The sequence below is a fragment of the Melospiza georgiana genome, chromosome 4, assembly GCF_028018845.1.
Source record: "Melospiza georgiana isolate bMelGeo1 chromosome 4, bMelGeo1.pri, whole genome shotgun sequence".
NCBI classification, from domain to species: Eukaryota; Metazoa; Chordata; class Aves; order Passeriformes; family Passerellidae; genus Melospiza; species Melospiza georgiana.
In genome coordinates, this window is record NC_080433.1 from 39429434 (window position 1) to 39448270 (window position 18837).

The window sequence follows — 18837 nt, forward strand, 5'->3', positions numbered from 1 at the left end:
CACGGAGCATGCGCGCCGCCCCGCAGAGGCTATCGGGAAAAAGGTGAGCGGGGCGGTCGGCTCAGAGGCATGCCGGGAGCTGTAGTCCCGGGGAGCCCGCCCGGTGGCGGGGGTGGTGCTCGGGGCCGTTGCCCCGGCGAAGCGGCGCTCTCGGGCGGGATCGCGTCCTGCCCGCCTGGCGGCCCCTCGGGACTGGGAGAGCCCGATTGGCACCGTGGGGCTTGTCTGTGGGTGCCACGGAAGGGCTGACTTTCCCTGCGCCCACGAGTATCCGCGACCGCGGGAGAGTCTGATGGCGTCGCCTGGCAGCGGCCACCGTCATCCCCCGGGAGCGGTGAGGCCACGGGGCGGGGGGTGCTCCGGCGAGGAGACCACAAGCTGCCCCCGGCCGGAGCGGCTTCCCCGGGAGCAGCCGGGCTGGGGGCGGCGGCGGAGCCGCTCCGCTGCGGCGGGCCGGCCGCGGGTCCCGGGCAGGCGCGTCCGGGCGCAGGCTGAGCCCGGCATGGAGCGTCCCGCCCGGTCTGCTCTCGGCTGCTGCCTCAGTAAGGCAGGCTGTTAGTTCAGCAGAGCTGGAATGAAACGGGGACAAAATCGTCTCAGCAGCATCCTGGAGGGATCCTGGGCTGTCACTGTATCCTGTTTCTGGGATGTGCCAAAGAGGAGAGAATGGGAACCTGCCAAGATCCTCTCTTGGTTGGGGCTTTGTAATTAAGATCTTGTGATTCTCAGACCTATTCAGGGTAAATGCAATTTGAAAGTCAAAAGTAGCTTACACTGGGTTACGCCATGTAAACAAATACGGAGATAGCAGAGCACCGCGAGCTGCTTGTTGATGCTCCGTCCCCTCGTGTGCAGGGCACTCTGTGCTTGCTGCCCATTACACCCTGGTGGGACAAGATCAGCTCTGCCCAGTGGTGCCTGATCTCCTGTCATGGTAAGGTGTCACCACGTGAGCTTGCCTGCCTCTGCGTGGTTTGCTGCAGTCAGACCAGGGCACTGATGTTCTGGTAGTACTTGAGCATACCCTCCAGTATTCCTTTTCCATCTGAGACTGCTGAACTTTACGACATCTGAACGTTTTATGTATGCTTGATTCCCTGAGTAAGTCCAGAAAATCTTGTGGTAACTAATACCAAATCCCCATCTATTTCATGCATTTTGTAGACCCACGAGTTCAGCGTCTTACCGCATGGATAATCTGTTTACTAAAACCACGGCTTTTACTTAATGACAACAGATGAGTGAAGATTGAAAAAAAAAACCCCAACTTTTCAATTAAATAAATTTTCTCACAGTATGTACATACTGTGGACTTTACTCTGTGCATGGGTTGCGCCCCCCTACCTTACTGTAGCTGGTCTCCCAACAAGTTGGATTCCGTTGTTTATATACAATCCAGTTATGTTTTATCCTTTTGGATAAAATTTTAGGACTGGTATTTTCTTAGGACATTATTTTGTAAGTTAAGGGAAAAGGTACATGAGAGATGGAAGGTGGGAAACAATTGACAGTAGTAAGTTTGTGTATTTGCTTTCAGAATAGTTTTGATTGTTGAGCATTTAAAACTTCTAACTCATTGCTTAAGAAAAAATAAATATGTTTAAGAACTCTGATCCTTAAACAAGTATGTTGCTGGAATCAAGTAGTATTCATTTCACTGAACAAGTCAAAGTGCCAGTATTCTCTTTGTATTATCCTTTGCCATTACGACAAAACAGAAAAGCAGTAATGCATATAAAGTGTCATCCTTGTGAAGTCATGGATTGAATGTAATGCCTGTTTTATGGTTAGCAAACATTGAAGAACTATAGTAAATATAGGGGACCTTGCAAGTAGTTCACATATTCAGAAAGGATGAAGATAATTTTTATCCTTCCTTAAGCATACAGTTGTATTTCTGAGTCTGAAAGCTCTTCTTTCAGAATGCTTAGGCATATTAGTTTTGGAAAGTAATACCAGTTTCAGCCTTTTATTAACAAAGGAGATTTCAGTTGTTGAGTCTTTAAACTGCTGAAGGGGGAACAGGGTGCATGATGGATCAGATCTCAAAATATTGTGCTCAGCATACAGTATTGCTGAAATTAGTGATTGAGCTTGATTTTTTCTCTATAAAATACATACCCCGCTGTGTCATTAGTTTTTTGAATAATACTGCATTTACTATTCTAGTTTGTTTTATTTCTTTCTTAATTTTTCTTAACCATTTGTGCTATATTCATAATTTAGGGCAGTAAGTAGATTAAAAATGTTCTGTTCTAAACTTGGTAGAATTTACTTTTAGAAATATTGATCAGAAAGTCTAGAGACAGCTCCAAAGAACAGAATAATCCCAGATTTCCAATCCCTTCTGCCTTTTTCAGATACTGCATTGACTTTCAGGTATGTGAGAAATCACTGTGGCCCACAATATCCAGTAGGTAAGCAGTAGAAAAAACTTTCCATAACTTTCTGATTTTTCTCAGTTTCCAGGTTGATTAATGTCCTTTGTCAATTCAAGTATTCTAATCAAAAAGAAATGATGTTTAATAGAATGCCAAGAAGTTGGTGTTCACAGTATGAAACTGAAAGTGTTGGTTGTGTTTTAAATATTAGAAATAATGATTTTTGTGTTTGTTCATTGGCTTAAAAATACCACATTAAGAGATGGGGAAGAAAATAAGGATATTGAAATCAAAGTACAGATTTCATGAGTGTCCTGATCTTCACTGATAGTTCTAAGAATTCATTGAGTCTGCATGGTGTAATTCTTAAAGAAAAACTGGTTTTATTATAGACTCCCAGTTTGCAATAGATCAAAATGTGAACAGAATGTTAATCAGTGTTACAGTTATTAAAATCATCTGCTGTGTTCAGTGGCCAGCCTCCATTAAATCATTTGACTTAAAATTGGTTTGCACTGATAATAGGTGATAACTGTTATTTTAATCTTTGTTCCAGGAAAAAAAAAGTCCCACCTTCAATATGGCAGCTGTTTTAGATTGGAAGAAGCTCATGAAAGTTGATCCAGATACCCTGCCTCGTCAAGAGGAGCTAGCCGACAGGTTGCTGGATACCATCATCAAGGTGCTTGAGAAAAAGGGAACATGAGGGTTCTGTCATACCTTCTTCCCTAAATCATCTCTGCTCCTTCACATACATGAAAACTTTATTTTGTGTATTTCATTGATGTGAGTGTAAAACCACTTTTGTCTCTTTCGTTAGGTTGATGGGAAAGACTTAAAAACTGAAAGTCCAGAAAAGACGATACACCTTTTTAAAATTACTCAGTCACTACTGAAGGTTTGTATTAAGGCTTACTTTCTTCAATTCTGCAAATGCATTTGTTTTGTTTTGTGTGTTTTTGTTTGTTTTTTTGTTCGGGTTTTTGTGTTTTGGTTTGGTTGTTTTTTTTTTTGTTTGTTTGGTTGGGTTTTGTTTGTTTGTTTGTTTGTTTGTTTTTTGTTTAAATTGAAGCATCTTTTTTTCTCCTGTTCCTGAAAATACTGCTTACTCCTAAGGTAATTTATATGTCAAGTGGGTGCTTGCACCAGAGTACTCTCTTGTGTAGCTGTTGGAATTTAGTAGTGGGAAGTGAAGTGAATTGGAATAACATAGTTAGATAAATGGAAAATGCAAATAAATTTCTCAAAATAAATATGTTCTAAACATACGGTCTATGGAACAATCTTTTAATTTATGGTAGTAGTAAATATTTCTTCTTTGCTTGCTATGTTTCTTTTCTCAGATGAAAGCTCAAGAGGTAGAACTTGCACTAGAAGAAGTTGAAAAAGCTGGGGAGGAGCAAGCTAAATGTGGTAAGCCAGGTTTTTTATGCTGTTCCTAAAAGATTTGTTAAATATGTTTTTAGGTTTTTGTTCTTGCTGTTTTGTGGCATTTTTTAAGGTTTAGAGAACTGGACAAAATACCAACTGCTCTGAAGTCAGTTGCTTTAATGTATTCTGTTTTTTACCTTATTGAGTAATTCACTGTATCTGTTCTATTTTAACAGAAAATAGTTTTAAAACCAAGCTGGTGAAACTTCAAAATGAATTAGAGGTATGTTTTCAAATTTTGTTAGTGTATAGAGTGCTCTGGTGGTGTCTTTTAATTATTTTATTTTAGACTAGTATTTAGTCTTGTAAAGTTATGAAATAGCCCTACATTTTAGCAAATGCTTTTTATTGTTTTTTGAATATGCACCAGTCTTAGGTGAAGAATTACTTGAGTTTTTTGCACTTGAAAAATCCCATTTATTTTAGTCTTAGTATCTGCTTTGTTTTTTTTAGTTCTTTCTACTTTGAATATCTACTGTATTTATAATGTTATTTTTATGCTTATAAGATGGCACAAAAGTCTGCTGGTGGTCGTGATACTCGATTTTTGCGTGATGAGATCCACCAACTGGAGAAGCAATTGGAACAAAAAGAGAGACTGTTAACAGATACAGAAAAAGAGTTGGAAAAGGAGAAGAAAGTGAATGAACAGGTATGAAGGACTTGAGCTTGACATCTCTAGAAGCTGTTCTGTCAAATGTTTTGAGAAGTTGATATTCTGAAAAAAGCATCTGAAAAAAAGAAAGAAAACACTGATGACACAGGATTGCTGTGCGTTTGTTTTTTTGTTTCTGGAGTTCTTTGTGGTGTCAGTGATGCTTATAAAGTTTTCTGTCTTGTAGCTTGCTCTTCGAATTGAAGATGCTGAAAATGAAAACATCAGATTCAGGAGAGAGGTTAGCAAAAATTATTGCTGATTTACTGTATTTTTAAATTTTTTATAAATATACTGCTATATTTCTGTATTTATAATTTTTTGTGTGATGTTTAATTTTGGAACATTTCCTGTGTACTACTGCAAAGTAAATATGTTGTACATCTGCTCCAATGAAACATAGTTAATTGAGGTCAGGAAGTCTCTACATTTCAATTTGAATACTCCTACTGTGCATTAGCTTGGCCTGGATTTTGGGTTTTGAATTTTTGACGTTTTTGTTAAATATTGTTTCCAATATTGTCCTGGGGGTAAAACCTTGATAATCATTTGTCAAAATACCCTTCTATATATGTGTGTCTATATATGTGTGTGTGTGTGTGTGTATGTATATGCCTGCAGAGGTATAACAAAAGCTATTTTATTTTGTCTCTATATTGGTTAATATTTGGTCTTCCAAAAGCAAAGCTAATTTCTAATATTTTTCATGCTTTGTTCTCTTGGTCTTGTTTTCTCCTTTTTAATATGAAGAAAAAGCGCATAAAGAAAGAGGTGAGGCTTCTAAGACTTCTAAAAGCAGACTGTAGGAATTTGGATGGGTTTTGCGTGTCTTAGCTCTTTGTGTTAGCTTGCTAGAAATGCAGCAACTTTGTCTTCAACTCTTAGAAATGGATTTAAGTTTGGATTGCTTTTTGTGCAGAATGAGCAATTGCGTCAGGACGTGGTTGACTATCAGAGGCAAATAGATTCTCAAAAAGAAGCAATTCCATTACGAAGAGGAGAGGTATCTGATTACACATCACAGCTGTCCAAAAGAAGCTCTGAACTTGTCCAGTATTTGGATGAAATTCAGGTAAGAATCTATGCATTCTATTGAGTAGCTATTGGAGTTTTACTGACCATAGTGTCTGTCATGACACTACATCAATTTACAGATAAAGTCATGTGGAGTAAGGGAATTCATAATAAGGATTCAGTCATACATACAATCTGCATCCCTGAATTTGGTAGAGGTAATGAAGTTACTGATGGGGAGAGAGATTTGTCTTACTTGCTGTTTGGGTTTGTTGAAATTGATAACCTAGAGAGGAAATACTCTATTCTGTGCTAATTTTGAATAAGACTTTCCAGTTCTTATTCAGGTTTTAAAACAGGCACTTTCTAAAAGCAGTTTTTTCTTTATTTTTGCAGAATTTGACTGAAGCTAATGAGAAGTTGGAGATTCAAAACCAAGAAATGAGGAAAAACCTTGAGGAATCAGTGCAAGAAATGGAGAAGATGACTGATGAATATAGCAAAATGAAACTAATTGTGCAACAGTCTGATATTATTATGGATGAGTTAAGAAAAGAGAAAGATCGATACAAATTTCAAGTAAGAAATGACTCATCATTTAGTATAATTCTTTTTTAGGTTTCTACTCTGTTTTCATATTTTAACTTAAGTTAAAACTTTCTGTCTATGCAGTTAAAACCTTAGACTCCTCTAAAGTAATGCTCTTTAAAAATAATGTGATCTTTGAATATGGTACAGATTTTAAAATTTTACTGCAGACCACAAAATTTTTTTTTGCATAGTATGTTCGTCATGCACTGTTCTCAAAAGTCATTCCCTTGCTGTTGTAACACAGATCTCTTAAGTTTTGTGTCCTTGATGTAGTGTGTTTGTACATAATATATATATTAGTTCCAAACCTTTTTGTAATATGATGTTCATCCAAATGGCATGTCTAGGTTCAGGATCTTTCAGACCAGTTGAAAGCAAAGAACGAGGAAGATGATCCACTTATGGCAGCTGTAAATGCAAAAGTTGAAGAATGGAAGGTATTTTTTAGTACTTTTAAAATCCTTTCTAGGAATTCCTTCAAGTGTTCTGATGGTATTTTATCTTCTTTTCAGAAAATCTTAGCTTCAAAAGATGATGAACTGCTAGAGTATCAGCAAATGTTACTTAACTTGGAAGAGAAAATGAAAATGCTCCAACTTGATGTAGACAGAAACAGTATACTGTCCCTTCAGCAGGTACAGTTCATGTGAGACATTGCACACATAGAAATCACCATTAACTACATATGCTATTGACTAAATATGTATTTAATCTTTCATAGTTTGCAAATACAAAATACTTAATTTTGAGAATTAAGAGACAGGTTGATTCATTGCACTGCAAAGTTAGCTTAATAGACATTGTACAAAGGAAACTTCTCTGTATGTATGTGTGTATGACCTGAACTCTTAGTAGCTGACTCTATTAATTTCATATTAATCTATTATGTAGTGTTTCTAAAATATGGCTTTAGCTTCCACTAAATTTGTTAGTTAAGGAACGGTCTTACCTAGTACAATATTTTTTGTGTTCAATTATCTCATCTTGTTAATTCTGTGGTTCATCATATGACAGAACTGTCTGAATTTGTGTATCTCTCATATTCAGGCAAAATTACATAGTTCTTCATTATTCTGAATGTCTCTACTTTCTTAAAAAACATAACCTCCTCCCCGTCCCCCCAAAATAATGGCCCATTAGGAATCCTGAAATAGTCTCTATGGAAAGCATACTCTCTGATTCCAGGATGATTTCCTGCCTTGCTTCAAGTTTTTTAATCAAATGTGTAATGACATTTATGTTACATTTTGGGTTCTTGTAAACTGAGCAGTATGGTGAGATATATTTATGTTATCTTCCAAACCTGATGACAGATAGCTTCTCAAGAGAAAAACACTCTAAATTACAAACCAGCCTTAAGTATCCGAAGAGGAAAGCAGCTGAAAGTAACTTTGATAGGCAGTTGTTTGGTTTTAGCTGGTTATATGGCTGTAGATGTTGCTTTTTTGGGAGGGCTGGGGGAAGGAGGGGGCATTATTGGCATGGCATTTTGAAGTGTTTGTGTAAATCAGCATGTATTTTAAGCAGATATTTAAAAATTAATCAAGTTACTGCTCAGGTTTTTGCTCAAAATGGACTGAGCTTGCTATCCTTCAACGTGTGTTCATATTCTAATGGGTTGTATCTAGGTTTTTACAACTTTGCTAAGCTCTGTACTTTTAGGTTTCAAATGTGGTTATATTTGTAAGAAATTCTGTAAGTTGTTTTTCAGAACATTGGTATAAAGTAAGGACCTTGAGATTTTTGTGGTTTTTATTATTAAAATATTATTATTTTACATTTTATTATTATTAATTCCTGCAAATTTTGAAGTATCTTTTTTATCTTTTAGCACTTTTTATTAGTCACAGAAAAAGTAACATTAAGATTTCTGTGTTGTTTCTGAAGTTCATGTACAAGTACAGAAATAGGGTAGTATACACAGAAGTCACTTCCCCAGTCTGTATGTGCCTATGAATGTATATGCATCCAAAACAAGGTAGGATATGAATTTTGAAAAGTTAGATGACTTGCTGAAAGGCTGTCTGCAATTTATGTGTCATGTATGATGGATTGGTAGTCCTTGCTATCTTGAACTTGTGTCTCTTAGTTCCCAATAGCAATTGTTTATGAGGAAGCTGCCAAGAAACCTGTATTATCCAAAACTTTTCTTCTAACACTGGCAAACTCTGAGAGTATTGTTTCTATTTAAAGTCATTATGCTAAAATGCTGCTTATTTTTCTGTGTTTGAGTGCTTTATTTTTACTTTCTTTTTTATTTTTCCTGCTTTGCATTTATATACCAAACTTCTAGATAATATCTGAACTCTCTGTTGTAAGTATAGTATATTTAATGTTCTGTAAATTGTTTTGTATTAGCTACATGTAATTTCTTCATTTCCCATGTGGTGTTCTTCACTGGTAGTTTGCCTGTGAGTAAAGAAGGATCCTTTAATGGAGTTTCTTTTTTTTTTTTGTATGCATAGGGTGTGCAAGAGCGAGATGCTCAGATAAGATTGCTCACTGAGCAAGTTGAACAGTATACCAAAGAAATGGAGAAAAATGCATTCCTTATAGAGAAATTAAAAGATGATCTCCAAAAAGATAAAGGTAACATGACTGTTTTGTATTAATGTCAAAATCAGGAAAATCAGAAACCACAAATTTACTTTACATGATTTATTTTTTTAGAAATACAGGAAAAAAATTTGCAGTATTTGAGTAATTTTTTTAGGTCTCTGATATTTTTTCTTAGTTTTCTTTTATTAAACATTCATGAAGAGTGTAAATTTTTCCAGATTACCTCAGTGGGCTTTATGGGTAAAAAAATTATACCTGATCTGTAAAAGTTAGAGCATAAAATATCTCAGCTCCATGAAGAATTGAAAGGGAGTAATAGCTTGCAATTCCAAATAAATTCTGATGTCCCTTCTGTGCACTCAGTTATGATAAATATTGTTTGAAGAAAATTTTAGGGGGAAGAAAGCCAAACCTCTTATATGTAGTGTCTTGTAATTTCTAATTAAAAAGAGCAGGAAATTAAAATCTCCTTTATAATGTTTTCTGAAGTGTTTCTGTCTTGATTAACGGCAGATAGCAAGAATTCCTAGTTGAATTATAAACATCAAAGTTTTTCTTTCCAGGTCACTCATCTCTTGCTCAGCAGAACCAAATTGGGGATATGCAAGAAAAGTTTAAAATGCTAGAAGAGAGAACTATGGAGGCTGAGAAATCAGCAGAATTGGCAGAAGCACATGCTAGAGAAAAAGACAAAGAGCTTGTTGACACTTTGAAAAGAATGAGAGACTATGAGCTGGTAAACAGTTTGTCAGAGTGGAGAGGGTATTAATCATATTTTTAGGAGATTGTTTTGTTCTCCCATATTTATTTAATTGATCTAAATAAAACTTAAATAAATAAATTTGGTGCCCTTCCCCTTCGTTCTTCCCTTCCCTATTGAACAGTAATTGAATGCTCAAGATACAATTCTTCAAATGATCATGTAGTTGGTGGACTCACTTTTGAAATATGCAGGCTCCTCTGTAGTCAGGGACAGATGTACAGGATCTGCTTTCTATTCGGTAACTATTTTCACTAAGCATAGTGCAGAAGAGTGATAGAGGTTGAAAAATATTTTTTCTTGTCTGTGTAATGATGAAAGAAAGATTAATTATCTATTTTAGTACGTCTTCTATTGGTTGTTTAGTTCTTACTTCCTGTGTGGGTTTTTTACAGGGAATATATGGCTTGGAAGAAGCTGTTGCTGAAATCAAAGATTTAAGAAAGCAAGTCAAAATACGAGAACATGAGATTGAGTCATTAATTAAGGAAGTCAATAAACTTGGACTTAAAATAAATGACCTTCTTGATGAGAATGAAGAACTCAGAGAGCGCTTAGGTATGCTATATCCAGTACATGTTCAGTTATTTGTTGTGTAAAAATTGAAATAGGATTCTGTAATGGTAATTTTTTACTGTGCCAAGTCACTGGAAATAGCTGGTTATGTTCTGCTAATATTTCCAAGTAGTTTTAATTATTTTGGACAAACTGCATGAATGAACTTGGCTTACAGGTTCCTTTGAGTGAACAAAGTAGGAGAGTATGTTCTCTACTATTTTTTTGTTTTGATTCCTCTTCAGTCATGCATTGCCTAATAAACTTCATAATATGGCATCTGGAAACCATAGTGTCCTGAAGTTGTAATGCTAGATGAAACATGCAGAGAAAACTTCAGATAGGCTTCTTTTTAAATAGAAGAATTTAAATGTAAAGAATTTTAATTTTAGGTGCCACTTTATTTTATTTTGGGTTTTGAGTAACTGTGGTAAATTAAGCTTTCTTCTGTTCTTAATATATGGATTGTAAGATGTGTATTTATGTTATATAGATAGTTATATATTTTTATAGATAGTTGAGAATACAATCAACTACCCACAAATTATTTTTTTAACTCTACTTCTCTAGTTAGGTTCTTACATAAATCAACTTCATTAACTAACATTAATGTTCCTCCTTAATAAATGACTGTGATCCATTTTCTTGTAGGTCTTGAGCCAAAGACAATGATTGATTTAAATGAATTCAGAAACAGCAAAGCACTGAAGCAGCAGCAATATAGAGCTGAAAACCAGATTCTTTTGCAAGAGGTAAGTGATAAATTCTATTTTTGTGTAAAAGCTGCATAATAAAAATGCATTTGAACAAAATGGAATACTGATTTGTGAATAATAATATGCAGATTGAAAGACTAGAAGAGGAAAGAATTGAACTGAAAAAACACGTTCGTAAGTTGGCTCAGGAGAAAGGAAGAAGAGTTGCAACATTAGGTAGGATGTTTTTGATATACACTGTCATTTCAAAAACATTCTGCTTATACATAAACATAAAAATTGTGTTTATAGTTAATGTAGCTATGTTATACTTGCTCATTGTTTAAATTAGAGGGCTTAATACGTTGCATTGAATCTGTAGGGAGAGGTGAGTGGTTTTGGATTTCCTGATCTTACAGCCCAGTATCTTCTTGAGTTGTGATGACTTGTAAAGCACCTCTGGGCCTTCTGTCTTTGCTTTGCAATAGGTGTAGGATCATCTTCCCAAAATTTCCAGTAAATCAACATAATTAATGTGTTCCAAAATTCTTAAAATTTCAATTCCATTCCACTCATGGTACCATAATGCTCAGATGGAAAGGTAGAAAACTAGAACTCAGATACAATAAATGGAGTGTATTCTTTTGGTTGAAGACCAGTTAAAATTTCCTAATAATTTATTACTTTTACATCTGCTTGCATTAGGATTGGATGCTGATAATATGTCAATGACTGATAGCTTTACTGAAGAGAAGGAAAAGAATACGAGGAATTTGGATTTCTTGAACAGACATGACATTGCTGAAGTAGAAGCAAAAGTAGGTTCATTAAGCAAGTTTATGAACATTTCTTGTATTTCTCTTTCAATAACTAAAACCACCTATTTTGTAAATACTTCTTAAATTACTTATCTAGGGGCTTTTATTAACTGCTTTTAAAAAATCCTAAAATGAATAATTTGTAATATTTTTTAGAAGACAAGTGAATATTTTATATTTTTTGTAAATACTTGCTAGCAGCTCATGTAATGTGCAATGGAGAAACACACTTGCAGATGGAATAGCACTAGCTGAAGTTCTGAAGACAGAAAAATAAAGCTGAAAACAGAAAGGCTGTGGGAAAAACTTGTGGCATACACGAGAATTCAGATCACTTGGAAAAAAACAGTTTTTCAGTTCATTTAGGTTCTAAGTCTATGAGATAGAGTGGCAACTAGTTAATCACAAGTGTAATTTTGAAACTCTTGGTGTTTTCATATGTAGAGCTACAACTTGCAAGGCCCCACAGACTTCTGTTTTGTACCAGACCACTATTCCAGCTGCTGCATGACCCAAAAGTACATATTTCGCTATGGACAGTGTTACATGGGATACACCTCATGTAACTATTCCAGTGAATCCATTTCTGTTCCTATTTAGGCAAGAAATCAGTATGTGCATGGGGAAATTTTCATGAATGCCTATTTTGAATTTGAAAAAGTCTGGGACTAAAATATTAAACTGCTAAAATTAGATTCTGTGGTTTTTTTTTTTTAGAATGAATATCTTGCAACTGAATTACGTGAGAGAGAGAGAGACTTGGAGAAGAACAGGACTGTAATGGCCAAATTTCAATCTAAATGTGAGTTGCAGCCTGTTTTAAAACTAGGGAACATTATCAGGTACTTATAGATAGTTTGCTAATTTAGTTGTTCTGTTTCTGTAATTGTGATCATAAATATCTGACTTGTAGAAAAAATCTTGTGTTTATATTAGTGTATATCCTTGTGTCTATGTGTAAATATACATTTGTGGTGTTACCAAAGCAGTGATAGTACATGAAACATAGTTTATTCACACTAAATACTTTAAAATGTTATCTCTCATGTTTTTCCTTATTGATTCAGACCTAGTAAAGTCTTTAGGTGTGTGAGTAATCCCACTTGTAACAATTATACAACTTATGTAGCTGTAGGGCTTTTCTGGCTGAAAGGAAGTATTGGGGAATTAGAGCCACTTGCTGCTTAAATATATATCTATGTTAGCTGAAGTGCACTGTTTAAAAACACAGGAATAAAATAAATTCTAATTTCTTCTGGATAAGAAGCTTTATTTTTTTCCCCAGAAAATGTGAATTCTTAAAATTATTTTTGAATTTCAAAATAGACTTGGTGAAACTACTCAAGTTTTTGCAGCTCACTCCTGGGTGTTCAGGATGAGTAGCAATATTGTTTGAATGCAGAGAATGTCCTGACAGGTTTGTTGTGGTTTTTTTAGTTTTCAGACTTCTCATTTTTGCTGGAAATTGGAACTTCGTTGAGAAACTACAGGGGGTAGGAGTCTAGAGACTCCTTGACAGCCACATAATTTAAATGCTCCTTTTTTCTTATTCTGGAGAAGGAATTCAGGCAATTCTTAGATACTTCATTGTTACACCCAGACATTTCCAACACAGCTGTGTTTCTGAGCTGGTAAAAGTCAGACAGGCTACTAAAGAAGTTTAAAGTGAAGTAAACATTGAAGACTGGAAAGTTCAGTAAAGTTACTTGTGTCTCATGAAGCTTTTTTTTTTTTTTGATATATCATCGCATATTTCATCTCCCAGATGTTCCTAGCAGCTCTTGATTTTCATTTCATAATTGCTTATGCCTGTGCATGTATAACATGAACATTCTTTTAATGTTTCAAATCAACAAGAATCATGATGAAATGTCCTAGGAAACCTTAAATCATTTTTTCAGTGCTTTTTGACAGATTTAAACTTTTATTGCAGTAAAAGAGTTATCAGAAGAGAATAAACAACTTGAACAAGGAATGAAAGAAATATTGCAAGCCATCAAGGAAATGCAGAAGGATTCTAGTACGAAGGGAGGAGAAACAGCCTTAATAATCCCTAGTCTGGATCGCTTAGTTCACGTAAGCTTGCCTTCTAAAATATTATTTAGCTTTGTAGGATTTACAGGAATAACATGTTATGCTTTTTGCTGATTTCATGTACTCTAAACTTGAGGGCTCCAGTTTACTCTGAAAAAATTAAAGCTTTTCTACACTTTTTCTTTATTATGTTAATTAACTGTTTACTGCATTAGGCAATGGAGTCAAAGAATTCAGAGGGGATCTTTGATGCTAGTGTACACTTGAAAGCCCAGGTTGACCAGCTTACAGGACGAAATGAGGAATTGAGACAGAAGCTAAAAGAGACTCAGAAGGAAGCAACAAGTTTGTCTAATCAGCTGGCAAGTGCCAATGAAAAGGTACGTAATTTATTTCATATAATTTATTTCCAACTTCAAAAGTGGCTGTTCTGATAATTTAGAACAATCCACGTGATCTATAAGACACTGAATTCAGCTTATTGAACGATGTCATTGTACAAATCAAACTGAAATTTATGTAGTGGACCAACTGATTTGTCCTTTTTAACTTCAGATCTTAACTCTTCTTAATGTTACTTTATCCTTGCAATATTAAATCATGTTAAACACCAAGCATGCCTGTCTTCTGGGGAGAGCTGTGGCCAAAAAAGCTCACAGATCTATTTCTTCATAAAATCCAGGAATCTTACATTTTTTATTTATAAATATGTAACAGAAATTCAGTGATTGAAACGATGAGTCTTTCTTTAAAGTCTTATATCTTGTTTTAAGTTGTACAATTTATTCTGTGGAATGGTTCTTCCAGGGAAGGAATGATGAATGAACTATTTTCTTACAAGAAGCTAAATTTAAATTTGCCTTTTATCACAGCTTTGGTGATAAACTAATCCTCTAAAATAGTGTTAGAAAACCAGAGAGCTTTTAAATTAAATGAAAAGGCAAAGATTTGATTAGAAAAAACTGTCAAATAACCACTGCAATAATTCTTTCCATAACTTAATCTTACTAAAGGAGTAGGAATGCACCGTGTTTCAAACAATTGGAATAAAACTGTGATTATATGTGTAGTTGCCCTGATTGCTGGGGTAATTTGATAAATTTGGATTAATTAATTATGCATTTATTGATTTATGAAATCATAGCATTTTTAAAGGATATTTTAGGGAGTATTAGAGTGTTTTAGAATATAAGTGAAATTATTAGGTTCTTAATAACAACTGATGTAGCAGTATATTTTTCATCATTTTTTAAAATCTAATAGCAAGAGCTATTTCTTTATGAGAGTTTTGTATCCTGTCTTTAGATTGAACAAATGAAAAATGAAATTTGCTTACTACATCAGTCAGAAGGTGCCAATATTGTCTTCCAAACAGTGAATCTTCCAGAAGGAATGGCTCCTTCCAGTGTTAATACAATTAATTCTCTGAATGAATATATAATACATCTTACACAGGTAACTCATATATTCCTTGAAATAAAGAGTATTTGTAACATGTATCTAATTCCTTTCAAGTCCAGTAGAATGCCATGTATGGACATGAGAGATGTCTCCAACATTATTTTGGTGTTCTAACATCTACTAAACCCTTTGGGATATTCTGTAATTTAAAGTTGTAAGTATTGTGCTGCGCTGTAAGCCTGAAAGGTAATAGCTAACTAAATGGACAGCAATTCAGATTTTTTTATGTTTTAAATCTGAATTTTGATCTAAATATTTGCCCACTCTTCCTTCTACTGCCACAGTTACACTTTTTCTATGAGAACCTCTCTCTTACTGCTGTCTGGATTCCACACCTGAGTCTGCATGTGCAAATCCTACCTGAGCAGTTTTTCTCTATAGAGCCAAGGTCTCTAGTCATTTACTATATGATTTTTCATTCCGTTATTTGTCAGAAATACATCGACAATTGTAAATAAAGGCATGAATACATTGAAACCAATTCCAGTGATTCCCATGGGAAGCATAGGAAACAGGCATATTGTAATGAAGAATGATTTCAGAATTGGAGTAAGAAAAGAAAAGAAAGTTATCTTTTTATTATTGTTAATTTATCTTTTTATGTCTTTGATAATTTTTTCATTAGAAAATATTTCTTCAACTCTGTGTGCTTATAAAGTAGAAGAGTATTTGAGAAAGTGAGAGGAAAATGCCCCTTGCCAGTTAGACGTTTAGTTTTCTTTGTGAGCTAGCTACAGGTCATAGTGTTTTGAACTTTGAGGACTGAAACTGCAGTGCAGGCTTTGTGTTCTCTTTCACACCAATAAATGTGAATGCTGAAGCTCATTGGATTTTTTCATCTGTTGCTTCTAAAGAAAATGCATATTTCATATTCATAGTTCACGCAGTTCATGGCAGAAGCATCTATCATGAAAACACAAAGGACTGCCATTTTAATTAAATTGCTAGTTTCATGTTTAAAACTTACATTAATAATATATGTATTTTTATTTGGAAAATAATAACTAGGAACTGGAAAACAAAGAAAAGTTGCTTAAACAATTAGAAGATGCAGTGGAGGACTACAAGCGAAAATTTGCAGTAATTCGTCATCAACAAGGCTTGCTGTATAAAGAATATCAAAGGTATTGCTCTCTTTTCTGAATTATGAAAGTTCAATTATCTTAATATTTAACAGTCTTGAAACAAGATTTGCTACTGTGGTGAATTTCTTTGGTTAATGTAATAAATGCTGCCATGTTTGGATATGGACTCCATGCATTTTCTTTAGTCCTGTAAAGATTCAGAAAACCGTCTTCTGTTGGACTCTTCTCATTTTGCATGTTTTATCATGAAGATTTCATTGTGCTTTCTACATCTAATATCTTACGCTTACTAGAACCTGGTATGATGGTTATTAGCCTCATTTTCTTTTGCTTTCAAGTATGCGTTCTAATAGGTTTTTGGGAGTGGAGAGGAGGGAAAAAAGGAAACTGCTGTCCAAATACAGTCAGAGATCTCTGAAAATTTCAGGTTGTCAGGATTTTGTGGTTGCTTTTCTTTTGGACTCCTTTTATATGCTTCAGTGAACCTAAATTCCATGTAATTATTCTTACGGTCAAAAAAATTGAAAAGATATTTTCATCTGTTGGGAGGATAGGGATGATTAAGATAATTTGGATTTTTCAATTAACAAACTATTGGTTGGATACTGTCTGGATTGGGATGAACAGTCACCCAGATGGCTTCTGGAATAAGGGTTTAACTTTTCAGAAACTTCTGTTTGTTCTTTGAATCAGTTAAGATTCCCAGACAATGTTATCTTTTTTTTAGGCATAAAAGAGACAGTTTTTTTTGAAGGCCGTAATATACTGCCTCATTTACTACTAGGTGAGATATCTCCAATATCCAGTGGGGATAAAATGATGATTCAAGGTTTTTTCTCTAAAGCTGGTACAGATTGAAGTTACAAAAGGAGATTCTTTGACTTGACATCCCATTAAATTGACTTTCAAAGAATTTTCTTTAATTCTCCTCCATTTTACTCCATTATTTAAGAAACTTAGATACCTCTTTGGAGAGAAAATACCACTTCTAAAATACCCTTGATGAACCATTTTTTAAACTATCCTAAACTGTGCTGTGTAGTCTATAAGAACTTCCTTATTAGACATGTATGAAAGATCATAGTTGGTTTTTTTTCTCCCAAAAATATAAATAAAAATGGACAGAGGAGAGTAGTTTGCACCTAAGTGATGCTTAATTAGCTGAATCTTTTTATGTTTTGGGTGTGGTTTTCACTGAAAAAACAATGCTGGGAAATTACATCCTTTAAGCATCAATAATATACATTTGAAGAACAAATAAGACACTGAAGAATTATTTTCATCATTTAACCAGCTCTAGGCTAAACAGAGGATATTGTTTTTCAGTAATCCAGCTACAATTTATCATGTGATTTTTAAATTATCTTACTGTTGAAAGTAAGTACCTTAGTTTGCAATATTTCGGAATTGCTTTTGAAGTACAGTTTTAAAAATCATCAGCTCTTTCATTATAATAAATTAAAATTCGGTACTGTTTTAGTCAAAAAGAAAGCTGGCAAAAAGAATCAGAAAATATTAAAAAGGAAATGAAAAAACTAGAAGAGCAAAAAGAAGAGGATGCTATGAAGATAAAGGCATATTCTGTAAGTAATTTTGTTACTTTCAGTTTTCAAAAACATTTTAGGACATAGAGGTTTTAATACACTACTCTTGTTTATTAGATGGGGAAAATGTGTACACACACCTCTTTTGCCTGTCCCAGGGTGCTGTGTATGCATGGGGGTGCTCCAGTGTTGCGTGTGCCTGTTGGCCTTCCTGCAATCTGCTAATCCATGCACTGGGGAGAAACCGCCCCAAGAGGTCACATCACTCACCTGGTGAGGTGTGGGTCCTTAATTGTTCCACTTAGTACCCCCAGACCATTATCTGGAGTGCTGAGGTGTGGTGTCCACCAGGGAAGATACAGGGACATTGGAGAGGCTTCTGAAGCTGAGCTAGGTTATGAGTGCTGCATTATAACCCTTTCTGCCTTTGCTGTTAGAAGTTTTTATGCTTTTTTAATGCCAGTTTTCAAGCTGACAACTTCAAATAAGGAAGTCTCTAATTTTATGGTTACCCTTCAGTCTAGTTAATGGTGATCTTTCTCTTCAACATTATCAGTGTTGAGAAAATGCCTTCTAAGGCAGGTATTCTGTTCACACCCACTCTTTACAGCCACGCTGCTCCCCGAACAGCAGTTGTTACCCAGGCTGTTTGACTGGGAGGAGGTGCATGCAAACAAGCCCTTGGAAAACGCATTGGTTTACACTAAGAATTAAGGTTATTACTTTCAGTTGTGTCATTATATATAGCTGTTAATGTATATGAATCAGTGTTTCAGAAAAACAGGAAACAATTCATCTTTTTACACATGCATGCAAACACGTGTGTCACACATACACATAAATGTTGCTATGGAAGGAATCCTGTGGTTTTTTACTTTACAAGTACAGGTTTGGTCTTCGAAGTAGAAGAGTATTAGGGTTTGTTTGGAGCCACAGGACTTCTCTATTTTGTTTAGAAAATTGTTCCAATGCAATTTTCTATTCTAGTATAAATGGGAGGACTGATGAGAGTGAATGCAGAGAACCATTCTTGTTCTAAATTGTGAAAGTGTCAGCATTAATTAAAATTCCAGTTAGTCAGTCAAATGTACTTAGCTACTGGTTTTGAGAATTCATCTTTTTCTTAGAATACTGTATGTTTGAGCATATGTTGTGTGTGTGTACATATTTTATTAGCAAAAAGAAATTATTTCAGACAAATTAATGGAATTTTTCCACCTAGATTAAAAAATACACAAAAGATCTTGTGTATGT

The 18837-nt window shown here is 35.0% G+C and overlaps 1 protein-coding gene across 1 annotated transcript in view; it reads left to right on the plus strand.

Annotated features, from left to right (window-relative positions):
- Nucleotides 1-124: 124 nt before the first annotated feature.
- Nucleotides 125-18837, plus strand: part of CEP290 (centrosomal protein 290) — a 48158-nt gene continuing 29445 nt past the window's right edge. The window contains exons 1-24 of the mRNA XM_058021916.1: nt 125-334; nt 2361-2417; nt 2938-3063; nt 3202-3279; nt 3725-3794; nt 3989-4035; nt 4321-4464; nt 4655-4708; nt 5387-5539; nt 5878-6060; nt 6420-6509; nt 6585-6707; nt 8538-8661; nt 9195-9367; nt 9787-9949; nt 10598-10698; nt 10791-10878; nt 11347-11459; nt 12177-12261; nt 13393-13535; nt 13709-13873; nt 14799-14948; nt 15963-16078; nt 17520-17622. Of these exons, the coding sequence (XP_057877899.1) occupies nt 2962-3063; nt 3202-3279; nt 3725-3794; nt 3989-4035; nt 4321-4464; nt 4655-4708; nt 5387-5539; nt 5878-6060; nt 6420-6509; nt 6585-6707; nt 8538-8661; nt 9195-9367; nt 9787-9949; nt 10598-10698; nt 10791-10878; nt 11347-11459; nt 12177-12261; nt 13393-13535; nt 13709-13873; nt 14799-14948; nt 15963-16078; nt 17520-17622 (2568 nt within the window). The 5' untranslated portion in view covers nt 125-334; nt 2361-2417; nt 2938-2961. The remainder of the gene's footprint in view (nt 335-2360; nt 2418-2937; nt 3064-3201; nt 3280-3724; nt 3795-3988; nt 4036-4320; nt 4465-4654; nt 4709-5386; nt 5540-5877; nt 6061-6419; nt 6510-6584; nt 6708-8537; nt 8662-9194; nt 9368-9786; nt 9950-10597; nt 10699-10790; nt 10879-11346; nt 11460-12176; nt 12262-13392; nt 13536-13708; nt 13874-14798; nt 14949-15962; nt 16079-17519; nt 17623-18837) is intronic.